At 43.6% G+C, this 19978-nt stretch overlaps 1 protein-coding gene across 7 annotated transcripts in view; it reads right to left on the reverse strand.

Moving 5' to 3' along the window:
* Positions 1-12240: 12240 nt before the first annotated feature.
* The window catches only part of UQCC1 (ubiquinol-cytochrome c reductase complex assembly factor 1), a 52914-nt gene continuing 45176 nt past the window's right edge, over positions 12241-19978 (reverse strand). For all 7 annotated transcript variants that reach the window (XM_077335170.1, XM_077335171.1, XM_077335169.1 and 4 more), the window contains exons 8-10: positions 15990-16067; positions 14858-14971; positions 12241-13412 (exon numbers count right to left, since the gene is read on the reverse strand). In XM_077335170.1, the coding sequence (XP_077191285.1) occupies positions 13278-13412; positions 14858-14971; positions 15990-16067 (327 nt within the window). In that variant the 3' untranslated portion in view covers positions 12241-13277. The remainder of the gene's footprint in view (positions 13413-14857; positions 14972-15989; positions 16068-19978) is intronic.

The following is a 19978-nucleotide window of genomic DNA, read 5'->3' on the forward strand; positions in this document are numbered from 1 at the left end:
TTTAAAACACATATATCACTTTGAATACTTTAATTGCTTATGACCTCTTTTCTTACTTGCCCTCTCTGTGAACTCCTGCTATTGTTTTATTCCACTGAGCCTCTTCTGTTCTTGATTCAGATAAGCCTAGGAAGCAGGGCCCCATGATGGCAGAGCTCCGAGGCCCAGGGCTGAGCCACAAGTACCCCAAGATCGCACACACTGCTGCCCATCCAGTATGCATGCTTCTCATTTTTGTGACCTAGATGTAGAACTCTGCACTTATCCTTATTTAACTACATCTTGTTCCCATTTGCCCACTTTTCAAGCATGTTCAGATTTCACTGAATGCTATCTCTATCTTCTGCGGTGTTTGGTAGTCCTCCTAATTTGTGTCATCTGCAAATATAATGAGAACTCCCTCCACCCCCTCATCCAGATCACTGATAAAAAAAGTTGACTGGATCCAGTAACAAGCCCTGTTGTACTCCACTGCTCACTTCCCACCAATATGATGAAACACCATTGACAACTACTCATTTCCCTATTCACTTTAGTTAAGTCTAAAGTCTATCAGAAAATCTATTCTGCAGTATTCCAGTTTACCCATCAGCACATCATGGGCAACCTTGTCAAAACCTTACTGAAATCCAGGTTAACAACATCAACTGAGTTTCCACAACCTAGTAAGTTACTCAGTCAAAGAAGAAAACCAGGTCAGGAGAAGTTCTACTCTTTTCTTTCCTAGTCAGACCTCATCAGGAAAACTGTCCAGTTCTGAATAGCCACTTCAAGTAAGATAGAAACAAATTGGAATGGGTTCATAAGAGGGGAACAAAGATGGGTGGTGGTGGGGCACCGGAAATTAGTTGAAAGATCTGGGTATTGTCAGCCTGGGGGAGAAGTGGCTTATAATATTAAAATCCATACACAATAGTTGAAAATAGATAACAGAAATTAAACATGAGCACTGGGGAGAATATTTAACTAAAAATGGTCAGAGAAACATTTCATTAATTCATTAATTCATTAATGAGCAGGCAGTGCTATACAGCGGTAAAAAAGGCAAATGCCATTTTGGGCTGTATCAACAGGAGCATCACATCAAAATCACAAGATGTCATAGTCCCATTGTATACGGCACTGGTCAGACCACACCTGGAGTGCTGTATGCAGTTCTGGAGGCCTCACTTCAAGAAAGACGTAGATACAATTGAAAGGGTACAGAGGAGAGCGAAGAGGATGTTCTGGGGCCAAGGGACCAAGCCCTATGAAGATAGGTTGAGGGACTTGGGAATGTTCAGCCTGGAGAAAAGGAGGTTGAGAGGGGACATGATAGCCCTCTTTAAGTATTTGAAAGGTTGTCACTTGCAGGGGGGCAGGATGCTGTTTCTGTTGATTTGCAGAGGAGAGGACACGCAGTAATGGGTTTAAACTTCAAGTACAACGATATAGGCTAGATATCAGGAAAAAAATTTTCACAGTCAGAGTAGTTCAGCAGTAGAATAGGCTGCCTAAGGAGGTGGTGAGCTCCCCCTCACTGGCAGTCTTCAAGCAAAGATTGGATACACACTTTTCTTGGATGATTTAGGATGCTTTGGGCTGATCCTGCATTGAGCAGGGGGTTGGACTAGATGGCCTGTATGGCCTCTTCCAACTATATGATTCTATGGTTAATTCATTTTATTTATAGCCTACCTTTCTCACAGGGACTCAAGGTAGTTTACATAGAGTGAGTCAGTACAATCAACAAAACAGGACATCCAGTAACCAAGGCATTATTAGGGTTGTATAAGCCTCGAACTGACCAGAAAGAACTGAAGCATAACTATTAACATAACGCATTAAGAAATGCAGATATTATATAATAGGATCCTACTTACAGTAAGTGTGGCAGAACAGGCCTGCTCTGACTTGCAGACCCTGTCCAAGTATTAGGAATACTTTGGAGTGGTTTCTCTCTCTTTCTCTCTCTCAGGTAATTGGTTCCACCACCTGCCCTTTGTACAGAATTACCCATTGAAAGGGTCAGGACTCCCAGCTTCCCTTCCAAATTCTGAGGCCTTACCACTGTGTTTCCTGCTTCTCAACACCTAGTTACCATGGGAACAATTTACTGCCTTGTGCACCTTGGAAGAATAGCTGTTTGCCAGCTGACTGTTTTCCCCTTGTCACTCCTTTTAAGATAGCATGCCTGAGATGGTAGAAGTCTGTGTGGTACAGAGAACCACTACTAGCATCCAAAGTCATAAAGGCTTTAAAAAATATATTCACAAGCATACTTTTAGCATATCACCAGTCTGAGCAAGGAACTCAAAGGAAATTAGTAAAATGCAGTTCCTCTGTCCCTCTCTCTATACATGCCCTCTCAGATGTTAAAATATTGTTTACTCACATAAGAATGCCTACCATCCTCTTGGAGTAGTGATTAAGAGCAGCAGCCTCAAATCTGGAGAAGCTGGGTTTGATTCCTTACTCCTCCTCCACATGCAGCCTGCTGGGTCATCTTAGGCCAGTTACAGTTCTCTCAGAGCTTTTTCAGTTTTACCTACTTCCCAGGGTGCATGTTGTGGGAAGAGGAAGGTAAGGTGCTTTGAAACTCCTTTGGGTAGTAAAAAAGCAGGGTACAAAAGGGTTACAGGTAGGTCACTTACCGTGTCTATTAAAATATAGAGGAGGTTGTGATCATTTCAAACCTCAGGTTGTCTCTCTCACATACAGATACATCTGCAGACAGGGTAGCCCTGCCCCTTTTAATAATAGGCCCTCGCTCACACAGTCTTATTATAGTTGGGGGTTCAAACACTGTTCAATTCATATGCTGCCACTGTTTATTCATATCCTAAACATGTATATAGGCAGAGATATTAACATATATGTGTGTTTCGTTCCCTGAGACCCAAAACCCACAGAATTAAAACAAAACTAGGTTAACATTTATCTATGGTATAAATATAACATTGAAGAAAGTAAGGTAGAAACTACAACATTTCACCTCCATTTTGAACTGTTCCCGTAGTCCCACAGCTGGGATTCATGGTTCAGGCTATTTTCTGCCAGCTTTAAGCAGCTCTTTGACACAATCATCCTCCTTTCCCTCTTAGCTCCCCAGATGACTTCTTAACTGCTGCTTTTTGGCTTTCTCTTCAACTTTTCATCTACTCTCATCAATCGCTCTTAGGGAGAAGTGGAACCTGCCCTGTCTTTCACAGCAACTTATAATTAAAACCATGTCACTATATTAAAAACAAGCCATTTGACATATAAGTATCAGACATATAAGGATCAGAGGGACTGCCCTCCTTTCTCCGGAATCGCGGACAGAGGGTAGCATTAGGAGAGAACTCATCAAGCCGCCACCAACTGGCTTGTGGAGTCCCCCAAGGGGCAATTCTCTCTCCAACACTATTAAACATCTTTATGCCCCCTCTTGCCCAGCTGGTGCGGAAGTTTGGGCTGGGTTGTCACCAATATGCCGATGACACCCAGTTCTTCCTCCTGATGGATGGCCGCCCTGACTCTCCCCCAGAAACATTAGCCAGCTGCCTGGAAGCGGTGACGGGGTGGCTCAAGCAGAGTCGTCTGAAGCTCAACCCTTCAAAGACGGAGGTCCTGTGGCTGGGCAGGAAAGGTCCAAGTGAGGAAGCATGCCTACCCAATCTGGATGGAGTGCAGGTAAAAGTGACCCACTCTGCCAGGAACCTGGGAGTGATACTTGATGCCTCCCTCTCAATGGAGGCTCAGATCACGATGGTAGCACAGCTGGCATTTTACCACCTTCGCCAAGCCAAACTACTAGCGCTCTACTTGGCCCGGAACACCTTGCTGCAGTGATTCATGTGACGGTCACCTCTAGGCTAGACTTCTGTAACTCGCTCTACACTGGCCTGCCCTTATCCTTGATCCGGAAACTGCAACTGGTCCAGAACGCGGCTGCCAGGGTCCTCACAGCAACACCTTGGAGGTCCTATATCCGGCCTATCCTCCAGCAGCTGCACTGGCTCCCGGTTGAATTCCAGATCAGGCTAAAGGTCGTACGCAGACTGGGCCTTTAAGGCCATACGCGGGCTGGGCCCAGTATACCTGAGGGACTGCCTCTCCACCTACACTCCTCAAAGAGCCTTGCGCTCTACTACATCCAACCTTCTGGTGGTCCCTGGTCCCAAGGAAGCCCGTTTGACCTCAACCAGGGCCAGAGCTTTCTCTATTCTGGCCCCCACCTGGTGGAACGAGTTCCCAGAGGAGATCAGGGCCCAGACAGAACCCAAACAGTTCCACAGGGCCTGCAAAAGGGAGCTCCTCCACCAGGCATTTGGTTGAGGTCGAGCAAACCACCGCTTCCAGTTGGCCCCCAAGCTCCCCCCCTACGACCAACATTAATCGGTTACCCACTGGGTCCAGTAAGAGTTGAGCTGAGGCTCTCGCGATTTCTATTTTATAATGTTACTAGTAATCAAGCCCGCTGTATGAGTAATACAGCGGGCTCTAGGCACTTACCGGATCGTGGGAGGTCCGTCGGGCGGCAGGGCCTCCCCTGGGCAGCGGTCATTTGGCGGGCAGGGAGTCCCCGGCAGCCGCGCTCCGCGCGACTGCCGGGGGCTCCCTCGGGCGGCGGCCTGATGCGGCGAGAGGCGCTTCGCGCGGCTGCCAGGGACTCCCTTGCGGCCAGCCTGACGCGTCGGAGGCGCTTTGCGCCTCCGACATGTCAGGCCGGCGGCAAAGGGAGCAAAAGTGCTGGGGCTGGGAATCGGAGGGACCAATCGGCAGGCACTGTGCGCCTGCCGATTGGTCCCTCCGATTGTCTGTCCTGAGGAAGGGTCCAATCCGGACCCTTCCTCATCACGGACACATCCCACCTTAACCATTTATTTAGTCCGTGGCGCCTGTGGCGCCACGGGCGGTTTAAAGATTGTTATGATCTTATTATTGTTATAATGTTATTACTGTTACTGTTACCTGTTACCATATGTTAATAGTATCTTTTCCTATTTTCTGTAAACTGCCCTGAGCCCTCGGGGAGGGCGATATTTAAATATAATAAATAAATAAATAAATACCATCCGCAAAGCAGAAGCAGTCGATTAAATAGGTAATAAGATAAACCCCTTAATTAAAAGCCTAGGTGAAAAGATGTGTTTTGGCCTGGTACCTAAAAGAAAGTAAAGTACGCACCAGACAAGACTCAACAGGGAAGCATTCCAGTGGTGAGGTATTCCCAATGAATAATCCCTGCCTCTAATCACCACCCACCTCACCTTTGAAGGAAGGGGGGCAGACATAGGGCTTGAGAGGCAGCTCTTAACTAGTGGGCTGGATAGAATGGGAGGAGACAGTCTGTCAGGTCCCTGGTACCAAGCCACTTAGGACCTTAAAGGAGAGAACACTTTGAACTGTACCTAGAAATGAAAGATTGTACTTACCTGAAGACTTCTTCCCTTCATTGGGGCAAAGTCATCCTAGCTAGTTAGATCACATCCCCTCTTGCCCAGGCAGAGCTATACAAATCCTTGTGCAACTGACCTGGGGTGGAGTAAAGCCACCTATCCAGTCTTCCCATTGTTTAGTTTTATCCGTTCTTCAACTTCCTATCAATAGGTGTAGACTGCTATCTCCCACTCTCTTTTTACTTTCCTTCTTTTTTGCAGTGGGTGGAAACTAGATGACTTTGCCCCACTGAAGAGAAGAAACCTTCAGGTAAGTCCAAATATTTTGTCCTCCTTTAGTGGGGGACAGCCTATGCTCCCGCAGCAATTGAATGGATGCTTCTGAGTCCCTGGTCCTGATCAGTAGGTCATCCAGTTAAAGGTAGCTGTAGATCCCTTGCTGTCTCAGGAGAACCATCAGCACTACTAGCACCTTGGTGAAGACTCTTGGCAAGGAAGACAGGCCAAAGGGTAGGTCTGTGTATTGTCTCCCACAGAGAAACAGGAATATGCAGGTAAATAAGAATCCTTGAGATCCTGTGACCCAAATCGTCCTGATGTATTTTCTGCACAATTGAGCAAAGCTACTTCATGCAGAACTTGTGATTTTTACCCACAAGTTCAATTCCTTTAGGTTGAGAGTTGCCATCTAGTCTCCTGACTTCTTGGACACCACAAAGAGGACAAACTTCCAGTGTGGTAGAGATGCTAACTCTGTCTTGTAACTGTACTTGATGATGGAAAGCACCGACTGCTTGGTCATGGTCTATTTCCAGGTTTCCTGATGTGGACAAAGTTCTGGAGGCAACCCCCTATCATGTAGTCAAACAGTGGTCCTTTTTGCTGGACAAGTCCTGTCCTGCTTCTTGGGAGGTAACTAACTGCTTTTGAATCACAGCCAGTAATTAAAAGTATGATTGCTCCTAAAATCCTTGCCTTCCTGTCCTCTGGCATGGGATCTGAAGCCACAAAAGGATTTGAAGTACCTCCCTTTGCTGTCTGTTTCATTTGAGGCCAAGATAGATGCATGGCTTTTTTGTCTTTTGTTTCCAAGATCATGCCTAAAGCTCCCCCCGAATAGTAGTCTACCATGCTGTCCCCTGCCAGGGATCCCAAGGAGCCCTGATGGTGGGCTGAAAGGGGACCATCCAGGCTGATCTCCAGGCCTTTAAATCCCATTCTGCTGAGGCTGGGAGGAATGGTATGACTCCATATTATGGTTTCATGAGTTTGCCAGTGGGCCCACTAAAGTCTGTGCAGCTTGGGGAAATGGGCCCTGTGTTATCCTGCCCCTGGCCCTTACCATCACCCCACTCATGTCCAGCTTGTAGTTTCTTCTAGAGCGTTTGCTGGCAGGGGGTCATGGGAATTGTAGTCCATGGACATCTGGAGGACCACAGGTTGACTACCCCTGTTCTAGAGGGTTGCTTACATCCTTCCCCGACTCGTGCACTTCTTTCCAACCCCATGACTTCCAGGTTCTGTCAGGTGATTCTTGCTGTGTCCTGTGCTACGTGGGCTGCTATGATCTGCCTTTGGGTGGTATCTGGTGACAGCAAGTCGGCAACTGCACAATCCAAAGCTTAGGATTGTTTACCAGTGGAATTACTAGTAAATTCAAGACAAACAATAATATAGGCAGCACATATTGCAGTACATAGAAGTAAGAGAAAGTATTAGGAAGAAGGGTGTCTATTTTTATATGTGGGAAACCACCCAAGACAGTGACCAGAAAGGAGTAGTCTATAAATCTATAAAGCAGTCTATAAAGCTTTGGATTGTCCTGCCCTGTCCTTGATAGCAGATGCCGGTCCTGGATCCTGCTCCAACTCCTCTCCTGTGCCCGAAACTCCAGGCTCGAGGGACTTTTCTTTTGTCACTGTTTTCTTCCTCTTCTTAGACCTTCTTGGAGGTCTTTTCTTCTTTCATGGTTTGGATCCTTCTGATTTTTTTTAAAGGTGTCAAACCTAGTCTAATGAATCCTGCAGGGCTATCCAAACTGGAGAGGTGGTCTTGCTCTACCCCAAGTCAGTCGCACAAAGATTTGCATAGCTCTGCTTGAAACCTAACCATCTTGGATGACTTCCTCCACTGAAAGAAAACTGATGAGGAACCAGTTGAGGAACGCTACATTCTGCCACCATTCACACACAAGGATACATTTTGAAAGCCAATGAGGACAATTTAAAAAATTTATTTATTATTTGATTTATAGACTGCTCCTTTCTGGTCACTGTCTTGGGTGGTTTCCCACATATAAAAATAGACACCCTTCTTCCTAATACTTTCTCTTACTTCCATGTACTGCAATATGTGCTGCCTATATTATTGTTTGTCTTGAATTTACTAGTAATTCCACTGGTAAACAGGAAGAGGCAAAGATTTAGTGATAGAGCATCTGCTCAACATGCAGAATGTCCCAGGTTCAATCCCTGCCTCTTCAGTGCAAGGGATCAGATAGTAGGAGATGTGAAAGACCTTTACACCCAAGACCACAGGGAGTCACTGCTGGTCTGAGTAGGCAATGCTCATTGATACAGGTATGGTCTGATTCTAGGGTTGCCAGGTCTCCTCTGGCTATTGGTGGGGGTTAGGTGGAAGCCTTGCCAGCCGCAGGTTGGGAAACACCTGGGGATTTGGGGATGGAGCCTGGGGAGGACAATGGGGTATAATGCCATAGAGTCTACCCTCCAAAGCATCTGTTTCCTCCACAGAAAATGTTTCCCCTGACCACTGCCATGCAATTTCTATATAGAGAAAATTCCAAGTTGTTGCAATCCAGCAGGGGCTTTTTGCACGCCTTCAAAATAGCACAATGGTTGCCAATTGAAAACGCTACTGATTTGCTGTTTTGCACAACGTCGTCGACAATCTGCCACACACCTGAAACCAATCTGCAAAAAGCACTTCCTTGTAGCGCTTTCAGGGAAATCCCCAAAAGTGGATTCACCCTCCGGAAAGCGATACACTCCTGCAACCAATCTGCTACACTAGCGAAAAAGACCTGTGCGTTAACATTGTTGCGGTTTCTACAAAGTCCCTCCCCCTGGCTCTCTTCTCTGATCTTCCGGCGAAGCGATCGCCATTTTTTTTTTCTCCGAGCGAGCGGGGATAAACGCACCAGCGAGCCTCTTTCAGTTTAGAGGCTTCCCCGGCTTCAGTCCCTCCCCTTCAGTCACTAAGCACACAGAACGTTTGCTGATGTATTTTCCCTTTATTTTTTACATTTTCATTCAGCCGAAAATCGGGCCCGTGAGAGGGGGGGGGGATTTTTTTTTTCACTCGGAGGGAGCGTGGCAACGATCAAACGATCAAACGACAGCTCAAACACACTAGGCAGCTGGATGGGTCTCTCCGTTGCAACGAATCTACACAGATTCGTTGCAATGGGTCTGTTTTTTTTTTAAAAAACCCTTTCTTAAAGGGAAAGGGGCTGTTTGGGAGCATGCTAACGGCTGCCCATTGGCTGCTTGACGGCCAGGGGTGGGACGAGCTTGGCAATAGCGCTTCCTTTCTAGCGATTTCTGCCGAGACCGGAAGCCTGTGGGAAACGCTACAAAACGCAACTGGATTCCACTACAAAGGCAGGTATGCATAACGACGAATTCCACTATTTTAAATGGCGATTTTTCATTCAGTGACCAATTTGCAACAAAGATCCCGGTGCGTAAAGCCCCTCTATATTGGTTCAATTTTAATCTTTCTTATAACAGTGAGCATGGTCTTACTTCAGCCACAGGGCACTATCAGGGACTAGTCTGGGGCTTATCTTAGCATCCATATTGTTCTATATTGTTACCATTCTGGTATGCAGTCTCCTGGTTTTGGTGCTAACTACATGAGATAAAAGATATACTGTAATTCACTAAATAATTTTATTCTAGAAGTTAATTCTGGGTCCAAATTACTCTTTTAAAATGGATTCAGAGCCTCCTACATTGTTTATTAAAGAAGGCAGTGTAATTTGTACAAACATTCCATAGCCGATAACATTTCAAATGCACAGATCTGGGCTCCACATCGTCCCCTGGCATAGTGAACAGACTTCAAGGGCTCTAGATGGCAGGTTTCACAGATCCAATAGCCAGAGACTTCTCATACCAGCTGACCCCCGGCCTACTCTTGGTTGATCAACTGTGCTGTACTTCCAGGTTCATCTCCTTGACACTGCAGGTGACAAGACAGTGTTGGATATGGGTGTGGGGATGTTAACAGTGAAACAAGCATTTTGAATTTGAATTAATGCAGGTAGCTTTGTGCCAAAATATCTACCATTACTTTTTCCATCTATTCCAGGAGCAGCAAGATACACACAGTAAAGTTTATTTTGGTCCTGGGTATACTTCACTCCCATTAAAAATAAATTAATCAGCAAATTCCTACACAGCTAAGCCAGCTTTTATGTAAATATAACACAGCTGTAATGAATTACAAGGTGTTATTATCTCACACACACGCACTGCATAATACTTCACACATAAGAGGCTTCTCTCTTTAGCTCCGCTTGCAACAAAAGCATCTTAAATAAACTGAGAAAAAATTGTTTGGTTTGTAATGTTTTCATAGAAGTGGAGTATACCTCACACATATAAAGTTTCATTATATGACTCATTTTATAACAAGTTAAACTGAGGAAGTTTATTTTGGAAACACGAACAAATTGGGGTTTTTGTACAAAGAAAATTTACTGGTAGCTGCTTCTAGAGCAAAGGCTAAAGGGGCACTTAGAACAGACTTGTCAGATTTCATTTTGTTTTAGGTCTGTCCTTCACTGTCTTTATACGTTGTATAATTCTGATGCGAACACATTTACCCTCTCTGGAGATGCTGGGCTGTTTTAATGACATTGCCATGTTTTTAATGGCTTTTATTGACTTAATTGTAAGCAGCCTTGAGCAGGTGCCTGGAGAGGCGGCATAATATTTTCTACATAAAATTAATACATCTGGAATTGCTGCCTCCAATTTTAATTTGTTTCTGAAGGCTGCACCTGCATGCCCATATATTCCTAATTAATTTGATTCAAAGGTGGGGAAAATTGACATGGGAGAGTGAATTAGTCTCATGTCTATTAAAATATCAAATTACCAAAACGTCTACCTAGACAGGTGTGCCAGTGCAAATTCTGCATTTATTTTTACCCATGCCCCAGTCATGAAAGCGGAGGGATTAATCAGGAAGGCCAGTCGGTGTGAGACTTCTATTGAAGCCAACCATTGACAAGTATTTGTCTTAATTATTTATTTAAAACATTTATTAGCTGCCTTTCCCTCCTTGCAGAATTCAAGGCATCTTAAAATATAAATTAATATTAAAAACACAATAAAAAACGCTTTTACAAAACCCATAACATCATCAGTTTATTAACTCCAATGAGGACTGCCAATAATAAAAACTAAATCCATCAAAATGCAGACCTAAATAAAACTGTCTTCAGCTGCTTCTTAGAGATCGACAACTCGGGGGGGGGGGGGGGGGGGAGGGCTGGCACAACCAAGAATGGATACTGTGGATGAACCAGCCAGAGTTGGGCAAATCTACTCTAAGCTACAGCAGGCACCTGGCTTTCTAAGTTGACTGCTGCACTCCCAAGCTGCAATGGTGACAGGGAACTATTGCCTATTCACCATCCTCACTGACACAGAATATTCTCTAATATGGGCTCTATGCCACATTCAATCAGTCTCACTCTAAGATTTTTGCCAGCAGCACTCTAGCCTTTTGTCCCTCCCATTTAATTGCCTATTGTTAACCAGGGAAACTGTTTGGCTCTGTCTTGGGGGAGGAAAGGCACCTAGGTGCCATTGGGCCAACAGCTCTGGCCATCTCCCTATCCCAGATAAGGGGTCAGAGTCTTGGCAGAATCATGAGCAACTGAAGTGGGAATATCCACAGGGAGCCATTCTCTCCTCAATGTTATTTGACATCTGTATGCATCCCTTTTGCCCATTTGGTCTGCAGTTTTGGGCTGGGTGGTCATCAATATGCAGATGACATCCAGCTGTATATGTTGATGGATGTCCATCCATCTCCCCCCCCCCCCATTCATTGGCCAGTTGTCTGGAGGCAGTGGTGGACTTGATCAAGCTGAATCCAGTTAAGATGGAAGTCCTCTTGCTGAGTTGGCGGGCTGCAGGTGAGTTTGTTTAACTTCTAGATCTTGACAGAGTTCAGTTAAGAACTTCACCTGCCATCAAGAGTCAGGCTGTGACTACCTGGCATTTTATCATCTTTGCCAGGTGCAGCAACTAGCACCTTACCTGTTAGCATCTGACCTTGCCACAGTGATCCATGCAAGTTATCTTCAGACTGGCCCACTGCAACTCGCTCTATGCAGGGCTGCCCTTGAAATTGCTTCAGAAACCTCAACTGGTCCAGAATGCAGTGGTGAGAGTCCTTACTGGGACCCAGTGGAGAGCACACATTTGACCTATGCTCTCCCAGCTGAACAGGCTCCAGATTGAAGACTGGTTCAGGTTCAAGGTTATTACCTATAAAGCCCTAAACAGTCTGGAATTGTCATACCTGTTGGAATGCTTCTTCCCCTTTGTCCCCCAAAGGAGTCTAACCAGCTCAAGACCCCCAGCCCCAAGGACGTCAAACTGGCCTTGACCAGATTAATTATATCTCTCCCACCTCATCACCGGTAGCCAATTTGGCTGGTTGCACCCTTTGAACAGCTACAGATTACATTCTGTATCTCGCTGAGACGCAGACTCTAAACAATATGCTGAAAAGAAAAAGTTAAATTTGTGACAGTCAAAGAGAAAACATATATTAATGGACAGTTTATACAATGTATTAATGTTACCCAAAATGAAAGAAGCATCTGTCTATATTGTTTTCAGTACATTTATTAGGATCAAACCCCTAAAGTACTGGAGAACTATTTCCCAGTTTCACAACAAAGGCATTACATGGGAAGGAAAATAAAGATCCCCCTTCTCCATTTACGATTTTGACCACAAGAGAGCTGAAGGAAGTTTTCCCTCTAAGAATGGGATACTAGACTAACCTTCCTTATGTAACGCAGACAGGGATGTGTTAAAAACAGGTTAGGAAAACCAACACCTGGTCAAAGTGTGAGTCAGACAGGATCCCGAGCCTTTATTTTACATGGTGGTAACCTGAACAAAGCTAATAGGAACTGCTGTTCCTGCTGGAAAGCTTTCAGAACAGGGCAAGCAGCCAGGCAGGAGGCTGAGCAGCTGATCTAGCAGTGGCCCCAAACCTTGCCTTGCCTGGATGGAGTCAATAAACAGACTGCCATGCATCTCTGCTCCCAGGACACGTATGTGAAACAAGGAGGGGGTCCCCTGGCTCTGCAGCTGGTAACCTTCAGTCTGATGATGTTAGATGGGAATCTGCAGACCATCCTTTCAGAACCCATTCTCTTTTCAAGCTTTGCAATTCCGGGATCTTGTTTGCCTTGTGCAGAACATCATGCTGCATCCAAGTGGCTACATCCACACTTAGGCTTCTCAGTGTCAGAGAAGAGAGAAGGACAGCGTGAGGCAGCTGATCCCCTCTTGCCAGACAAAGGGAGCTGGCTTGTTGTGTCACTTTGGGAAACTCTTTTGCTCTCTAAAGACAAAAGCTCCCTCTTAGAACCAGTGAGTGGGATAATGTATCAGCGAGGGATTCTTCAAATGAACTAGCAGCTTTTTTCACCACAGATGTAATACTAAAAGTAGAATGCTTTCCAGGTTTGCTAAAGGTGGAAATCATTATACATAAGGGAGTTTTAAACATTCTTTCAAATTGAAAATACTGTGTTTATTCTTTGCCTTCTTGTGAACTCCGCAGCATGATATGTCCCACTTTCAGTGTCTCTTCCAAATATAGACTTTAAAGACACAGTCAGCAGCAAACATGTCAGAGTCCTTCATCATTGTACGTAGGAGCAGCTGGCTTGACGATGCTTTGGGCATTTGTTTCCACAAGGGGGCGCCAAGAAACTTCTCCAGACAGCAGCAGGTCTTCTCCAGGTATAGCATCCAGGTGCTGCATCTGACATTCACAAGATTAATACAAGTCACTCTGGGGTCTATTAACAAGATTAATCCCTAGTCATGAATCTGATTATATACCACCATCAAAGGAAACACAGCAAGGTTAATTTTGAATCTGATATTTCTTATTACATGAGGTTAAAAGGGCAAATTAGTTGCCAAACAGGTGATCTTACACAAAGAAAAACAAAAGAAATGATATGTATCTGGATATCAGAGGTCAGTTTATCCCTTTCTACAAATGCAAAAGAAGATGAATTTTGGCTTGTAATGAGGAAGGATGCTCCCATCTAGTAGAGCCAAGCTTGTTCACCGTGTATTTAGGCTGCCTTAATTAGAGAAATTATGGTAAAATTATCTCTGAAGGTGGGCAAAAGAATTTAGCAGTCTTTGAACAGCAAGCAAATGAATGAACCTGTTTTTTTAACCAAAAATGATCAAACACAGTTTGCCTCTACATTTTAGAAGAAAAAGAAAAGATGGTTTTTTAAAGCATGTTTTTCACTACCCAGAGGAGTTCCTAAGTGGCTTACGAAAACTTTTCCCTTCCTCTCCCCACAACAGACAGCCTGTGAGGTAGCTGGGGCTGAGAGAACTCTAAGAGAACTGCTCTGTGAGAATAGCCGTAAGAGAACCGTGACTAGGCAAAGTTTATTTGTTTGTTTACTTATTGACTTATTCCTTCCTTCCTTAGATTTCTAGCCTGCACTTTCCGAAAAGGTCTCAGGGCAGCTTACAAGACAAATAATCTTACAATAAAAGCTTTAAAATCTTAAAATTCAACTAAAATACACTGTAATCGCCCTATCAGTTAAACCATCTCCTGGGCCTGATGTTGAAGTTTGCTCGGCTTTGATGGCAGGGGAATGCAGAAGCCTGAGTGGGGGTTTAGGGGGGGGGATTCCCAGCTGGCTGCATGTAGAGGATTGGGGAATCAAACTTGGTTCTCCAGATTAGAGTTCACCACTCTTAACCACTACACCACGCTTCAAGGATCTCCATCTGACACAAGACTGACCAAGATGGATTTTACCAATGCACTGTAAATGTTCATGAGTGGGCTATTACAAAAGTTACACCAGAAAATCAATAAGAATTCAATATATCACATGAAGAATTTTTCAGATTATAATATTGTCTGGTAGGCTACTTAAAATCTATAGTCCAAGGTGCAAGATAAAACTTTATGGCTTTGGTAGCTCCAGCAATCACAAATATGTCTAATGGAACCTGAAACACTGCAACTCTATTTCCAGCTCTGGGAACAAAAATTTCAACTTCCTCAAAGAAACAGGGGTATTTGTAGTGATGGGAAGGCCATTCTGTCACCTACAGGTTATGGTATCAGGGCTCATTAGATTAGCTCTGGTTGGGAAGCAAATACAAACATTTCCATTCTTTGAGGAAGAATGAGAATATCCACATCCCAAATCGATGGCCCACCTGCTTGCGTATATATTCCACCATTATTTCTAGATGCCTTGGATCATCACATTGCTTTTCAAACAGATTTCTCCAGATGGCTGCTGCAAGTATATGGTCATCTGATAGGATTCCCTAAAATAAAGCAAGAAAAACAAAAATGGGGAAAATATAAGCTCTAAACCAATGAATGAATCAGTCCAACCTTTATTGGTATATCAGTTAAAAAGCTCTAATAGACCAGGTTCAGGCTTAATTAATTCTTTTCCAACTGGACATTTCCTTGAGATAATACCATGTTAAATGAATGTAGCCAAACCCATGAAAAGTTGCAATTTTCAAAAAGCACATTCAGACCCATCCCTACCTCCCTTTTATTCACGTATTATGTGTACAACTAGCATAAGCTGGTGCTGGGAGTGGAATTCAGCAAATAAAGCAAACTTCGATCTTTCATGGCGGCCAAGATACATGTGTGCGAATACCTGACTACTAGTCTAGCTGCAGCATTTGATACAGCAGATCATGCTATCCTATTTGGAGGCAGAAGTAGGTATTAGAGGAACTACCTTGGACAGTTTCAAATTGTTGCTGACAGATAGGTAGATCAGGGCCAATTTATCTGTGTAGCACGGGCCTTCAAGGGCCCACAAGGGGCCTTCCCCCTATGGATCAGGGCCACAGCCTCTGTCCTTCCTTTCCCCTCTTTGTGAGCACTCAGTGACACCCCTTTCCCACCCCCACTCTGGCTGCTATTGCCTCTGGTGCTACTTGTCCCGCAAATCCTGAAACCCCTCCTGGGTATAATCTACTGTATCGAAGGCTGCAGATATATGCTTAATAATAGCAAGGAGAAACAAAGAGGCGTGACCTGCATCTACATTCAGGTGGTCAACTAAAGCTAGCAGCTTCAAGCTAGCATCTCTAGCTTCAAGCTACACCCCAGAAAGAGAATAAGTTAGGGAGAAGAACACTTAACAAGCACATTAATTTAATTGGCATAATCCATAGTTTGTGAAATCATAAATATCTGCCATAGAAATTAGGTCAATTTTAGGCAGAACTTGATTTTTTTAAATTATAAAATACAGAACCCATCACTTGTTTATTTTGACTTTTATACATGTGGTGCTAATTGTGTAATTAATATCACCTCATCATATCCAAAAATTGCTGCATAGAAGTTTTCTGTCATGTGCTTCATACTTCCTTTCAGGGCAACAGAACTAATCTGAAAACAAAGCAAGACAATTAAATGTTAAAGTACAGAGGAGGGAAACCAAGAACAGTCATGGGCTGGAGTACCTTTGCTATGTGGAAAAGCTGAAGAGAGTGGGACATTTCAGTTTAAGAAAATAAATGATAAAGGGACATGATAAAGATTTATACAATTAAATGGGGTGGAGAGTGCTAACAAAGAGATTTTTTTTCTCCTTCTTCCAAAATATTCAAGGGCATCTAATTAAGCTGATGGGCAGTAGGTTCAGGGAGATCAAAACGTTTAAACAAAGAACATTTAAAACATGGAATTTGCTGCCGGAGGATATAGTGATCGTCAGAGGAATAAACAGTTATAAAGGGGGATAGATTCATGGAAGATAAGTATCAGCGGCTACTAGCAGGGAACCTCCACATCCAGAGGCACTAAACCTCTGAATCCCAAAGCCATAAGGCAATATCAGGAGAAGGCTTCAGTCTCTATGCCCTGTTGTTAGCCATTCAGAGGAACTGGTTGGACACTATGTGAGACAGGATGCTAGACTAGATGGACTATTGGTCTGAGGCAGCAGGGCTCTTCTTGTGTTTTTGTCCAGCAAATCAGAGATTAAAACAACACATTTCCAAAAACTGAAAATCTATTCCATCTACATGTAGTTTGGATAGGTAAGAACCACAACCTTAGTGGGTCAGGGCTGGACAAAAACGGTATTTTTGAAAACAATAAGTACACAGAATGGGAGCTATGGGACATACAGGTAGAGGGGATGGATGTTCAAATGTTCAACAAGACCTTAGTAGGTTGCAAAACCTCAACTGGTTTGCATGACCAGAACCTGGGGGGGGGGGGAGGAGCAAACAATGGCAGGCCCTGAAAGGGGAGCGGGCCATCCGTGGTCTGGACCTGACATATCTGAGGAACCATCTATCTCCCTATGCTTCCTTGCAGGGTTTTACACTGGATATAAATATGCTGGTGCACCTGAAAGGTGCCCACGAGAGGTGCACCTGGTCTTGACCAGGACCAAGGCCTTCTTGGTCCTGGCCCCCACCTGATAGAATGAGCTCCCAGAAGAGCTAAGCGCCCTGTTGGAGGTCTTCTGCCAGGCTTTTGGTTGACACTAGGTCAGCAATATCCTGCCCCCTGCCCCCCTTGTCTCATGGCTGGTACCATGCACTTTTACAGCAAATTTGCCGACAGCTGTCCACAGGCGGCATGTTGCCAGGACTCCAGGGAGGGTGGGAATTAGAAATTTGTTTTTACCTGCTGCCCTTATGAGTTTTAAAATTGTAATTGGAGACTTGTTTTAACTTGGTTGTTATTGTGCGTTTTTAATATCTAACCTGCTGCAAGCCAGTATACTGATACTGGCGGGAAACAAACAAACGGACAGAATGAACGAATGAATAAACAAAAACCTGGAGGGGGATTTCCCCGTGAGTTCCTTGTGGGTTTTCAGTGGCAAACTTTTAATGTAGAGCTGAAGTGGGAAGTATCCCTTTCCAAGAAAGGCTTCCCATTTCCTAAGGATATTTCCACATGGAATATATGCAGCACAGAGCATTCCACACTAATGTCCTATATCTCAGAGAGAAAAACATAAGGCCACACTCAGAATATCCACTGAAAAAAAATCACGTGAAACCTTACAATCGAATGGGATGCCATGAAAAAGAGCACACAGGCACACAAGGGGCTTGAATTAATTCCAATGAGTTTGGTCTGAAGTAGCACAGTAAAATCAGAGTCCAGTAGCACCTTTATGACCAACAAAGATTTATTCAAGGCGTGAGCTTTCGAGTGCAAGCACTCTTCCTCAGACTTGAATGTTTGGCTTGCACAATATCTAATCAGCATGATCTGAGGAGCTGCAGAATTTGCCTCACAAAGGAAACCAAGAATACCTCCAATCACCAGCCTCACTGCTTTGATCAAACAGGCCAGTATTGCTTCATCAGTGATGTCATCAGAGTCCTATTAATATGCATATAGCCCTGAGGTTATTGCCTTGTAATAATTTCTCCCTCAAACAGCTAATTAGTTCATGTCATACTATCAAACCTAAGGCTTATATATATTCTTCCATTAAACTGGTATCCTTCATAGCTTTCTTTTTTATAATACATGCATACAGTGCAACCACAAGGGGGGGAGTTCTTTTATGTCTGTTACTCATATTTTTCCATTTATATAAACTATTAAAATTCATGCATATATTTTATAGGCTATCAAAATTTGGTCGCTGGGCTATTACTGAATGTTTCATGAAAAAGTGCTAAATAGAAGAAATCACAGGGTTAAATGGTGACTGCAACCCCTGTAATGACTTAATTAAAAATTTATTGAGTACATAAACTATGATGTCACTTTTAGCCAACCAGGCTCGAACTTTCGAGGCATGTCGGAGACCATGGCTTTTCTCAATAGAACATGCTCCTAACTAAGCAGCATTTCTATGCTCTAATAAGGGGGAGCAGGTCTCATGTAACACACTCAATAAATTATCCCTCCATTTTTAAAACAAACAAATTCCATGAGTTATAATATATTTGCCATGCACTTTTTATGACATAATAAAAATGTTACCTTAAGGATTACTTAACACATACTACAAATGTTACAGCAGGCAATTGCAAGGGGGGCAAAGAAAATAAACAGCGCCATTACAGGGACAAGCCCTGGACTCTGCATCCCTAGGGGAGCAGCTCACTATATAAAAGCAAAAGGCAGCAGCCTCATGTTAGTTAGAAAGAGATTAATAAGGAGATAACAAAGTTAAACAAACATGGCAATAAATAAAATGTGACTCTTGCACTGAAAGGGGGGGCAGCGTCCTGGATAACATCATTATTAATAGTAATCATCATCATCATCATCATCATCAAGGGCTAGCACAATATTTGGAGGCAACCAGAGAAACACTGTCTCATTAAAACAAGCTTCTTTAGAAACCTTCCTTTCTTAATCCTGTCCTCTCATCATGGGCTAATTTCAGTACCTTAGAACAATGGTAAGGGCTACACTGACCAAAAGCTTGTGTCAAGTGCCATGCATGATTTAAAACTACCATTCAGTGACAGCCACTGGATTCTCCCTGCAAGCTACAACTCCAGCACATTTTTGTTAAAAGGGAACCTTGGATTAGGAATATTCCACTACCTGCTTTGATTAATAGGAGATGAGGAACTTTTAAAGGCCTTACAAACAACAGTAATGGGTTAATATAAGGGGAGCCCTCCTGGATCAGACAGTGGCCAACCTGTTGCCCTGGAGGGTCAACAAACAGAGCACAGAAAGCAGGGCCTTCCTCAGATGGTGCTTCCTAGCACTGGTTATTCAGAGGTTTGTTGCCTTCCTACATGGAGATTCCCTTTCGTCACCTTGGAAGGTCATTCCAAGAAATTAATCAAAAGCTGATCAAAAATCCTACTTCTAAAATCTGTTCTGGGTCTCTCAGAATTCTGGTGTACTAATTAAAAAATAGGTATATGAACATTTTCACATTTAATCTACCAGGTCTTGGTGTAAGCAATTTACATCTAATTCAAGCTACAGTCATATAAATAAGTGAATCAATCCTTCCTGATGTATTAGTTATACTGGAACTTTGCATTTGGAAAAATGAGAGATTTAGCTTTGAAATATTGTCAAATACAGTGCAACATGTTACTGCTCCTAGCAGTGCAGAGTTCCATGGATGGAATACAGTTCTGCTTTCTTAAAACACTTCTTCTGCCCAAGGCATCATACTCACTCTTGCTACAAAACAGTTAACAGTTAAATATTTTCTTGCCAATATTTTAAGAGTGTAGAAGGTTCCAAATTGCTGGTAAAATAAACAATGCCAGACTGTGAAAACTCCTGGCTGCCATGCTCTCTGATGTTAACAAGAGTTTCTTTATTACTGTAACCTTTCTGAAGTG

The sequence above is a fragment of the Paroedura picta genome, chromosome 4 (genome assembly GCF_049243985.1).
Source record: "Paroedura picta isolate Pp20150507F chromosome 4, Ppicta_v3.0, whole genome shotgun sequence".
Taxonomy (NCBI): Eukaryota; Metazoa; Chordata; class Lepidosauria; order Squamata; family Gekkonidae; genus Paroedura; species Paroedura picta.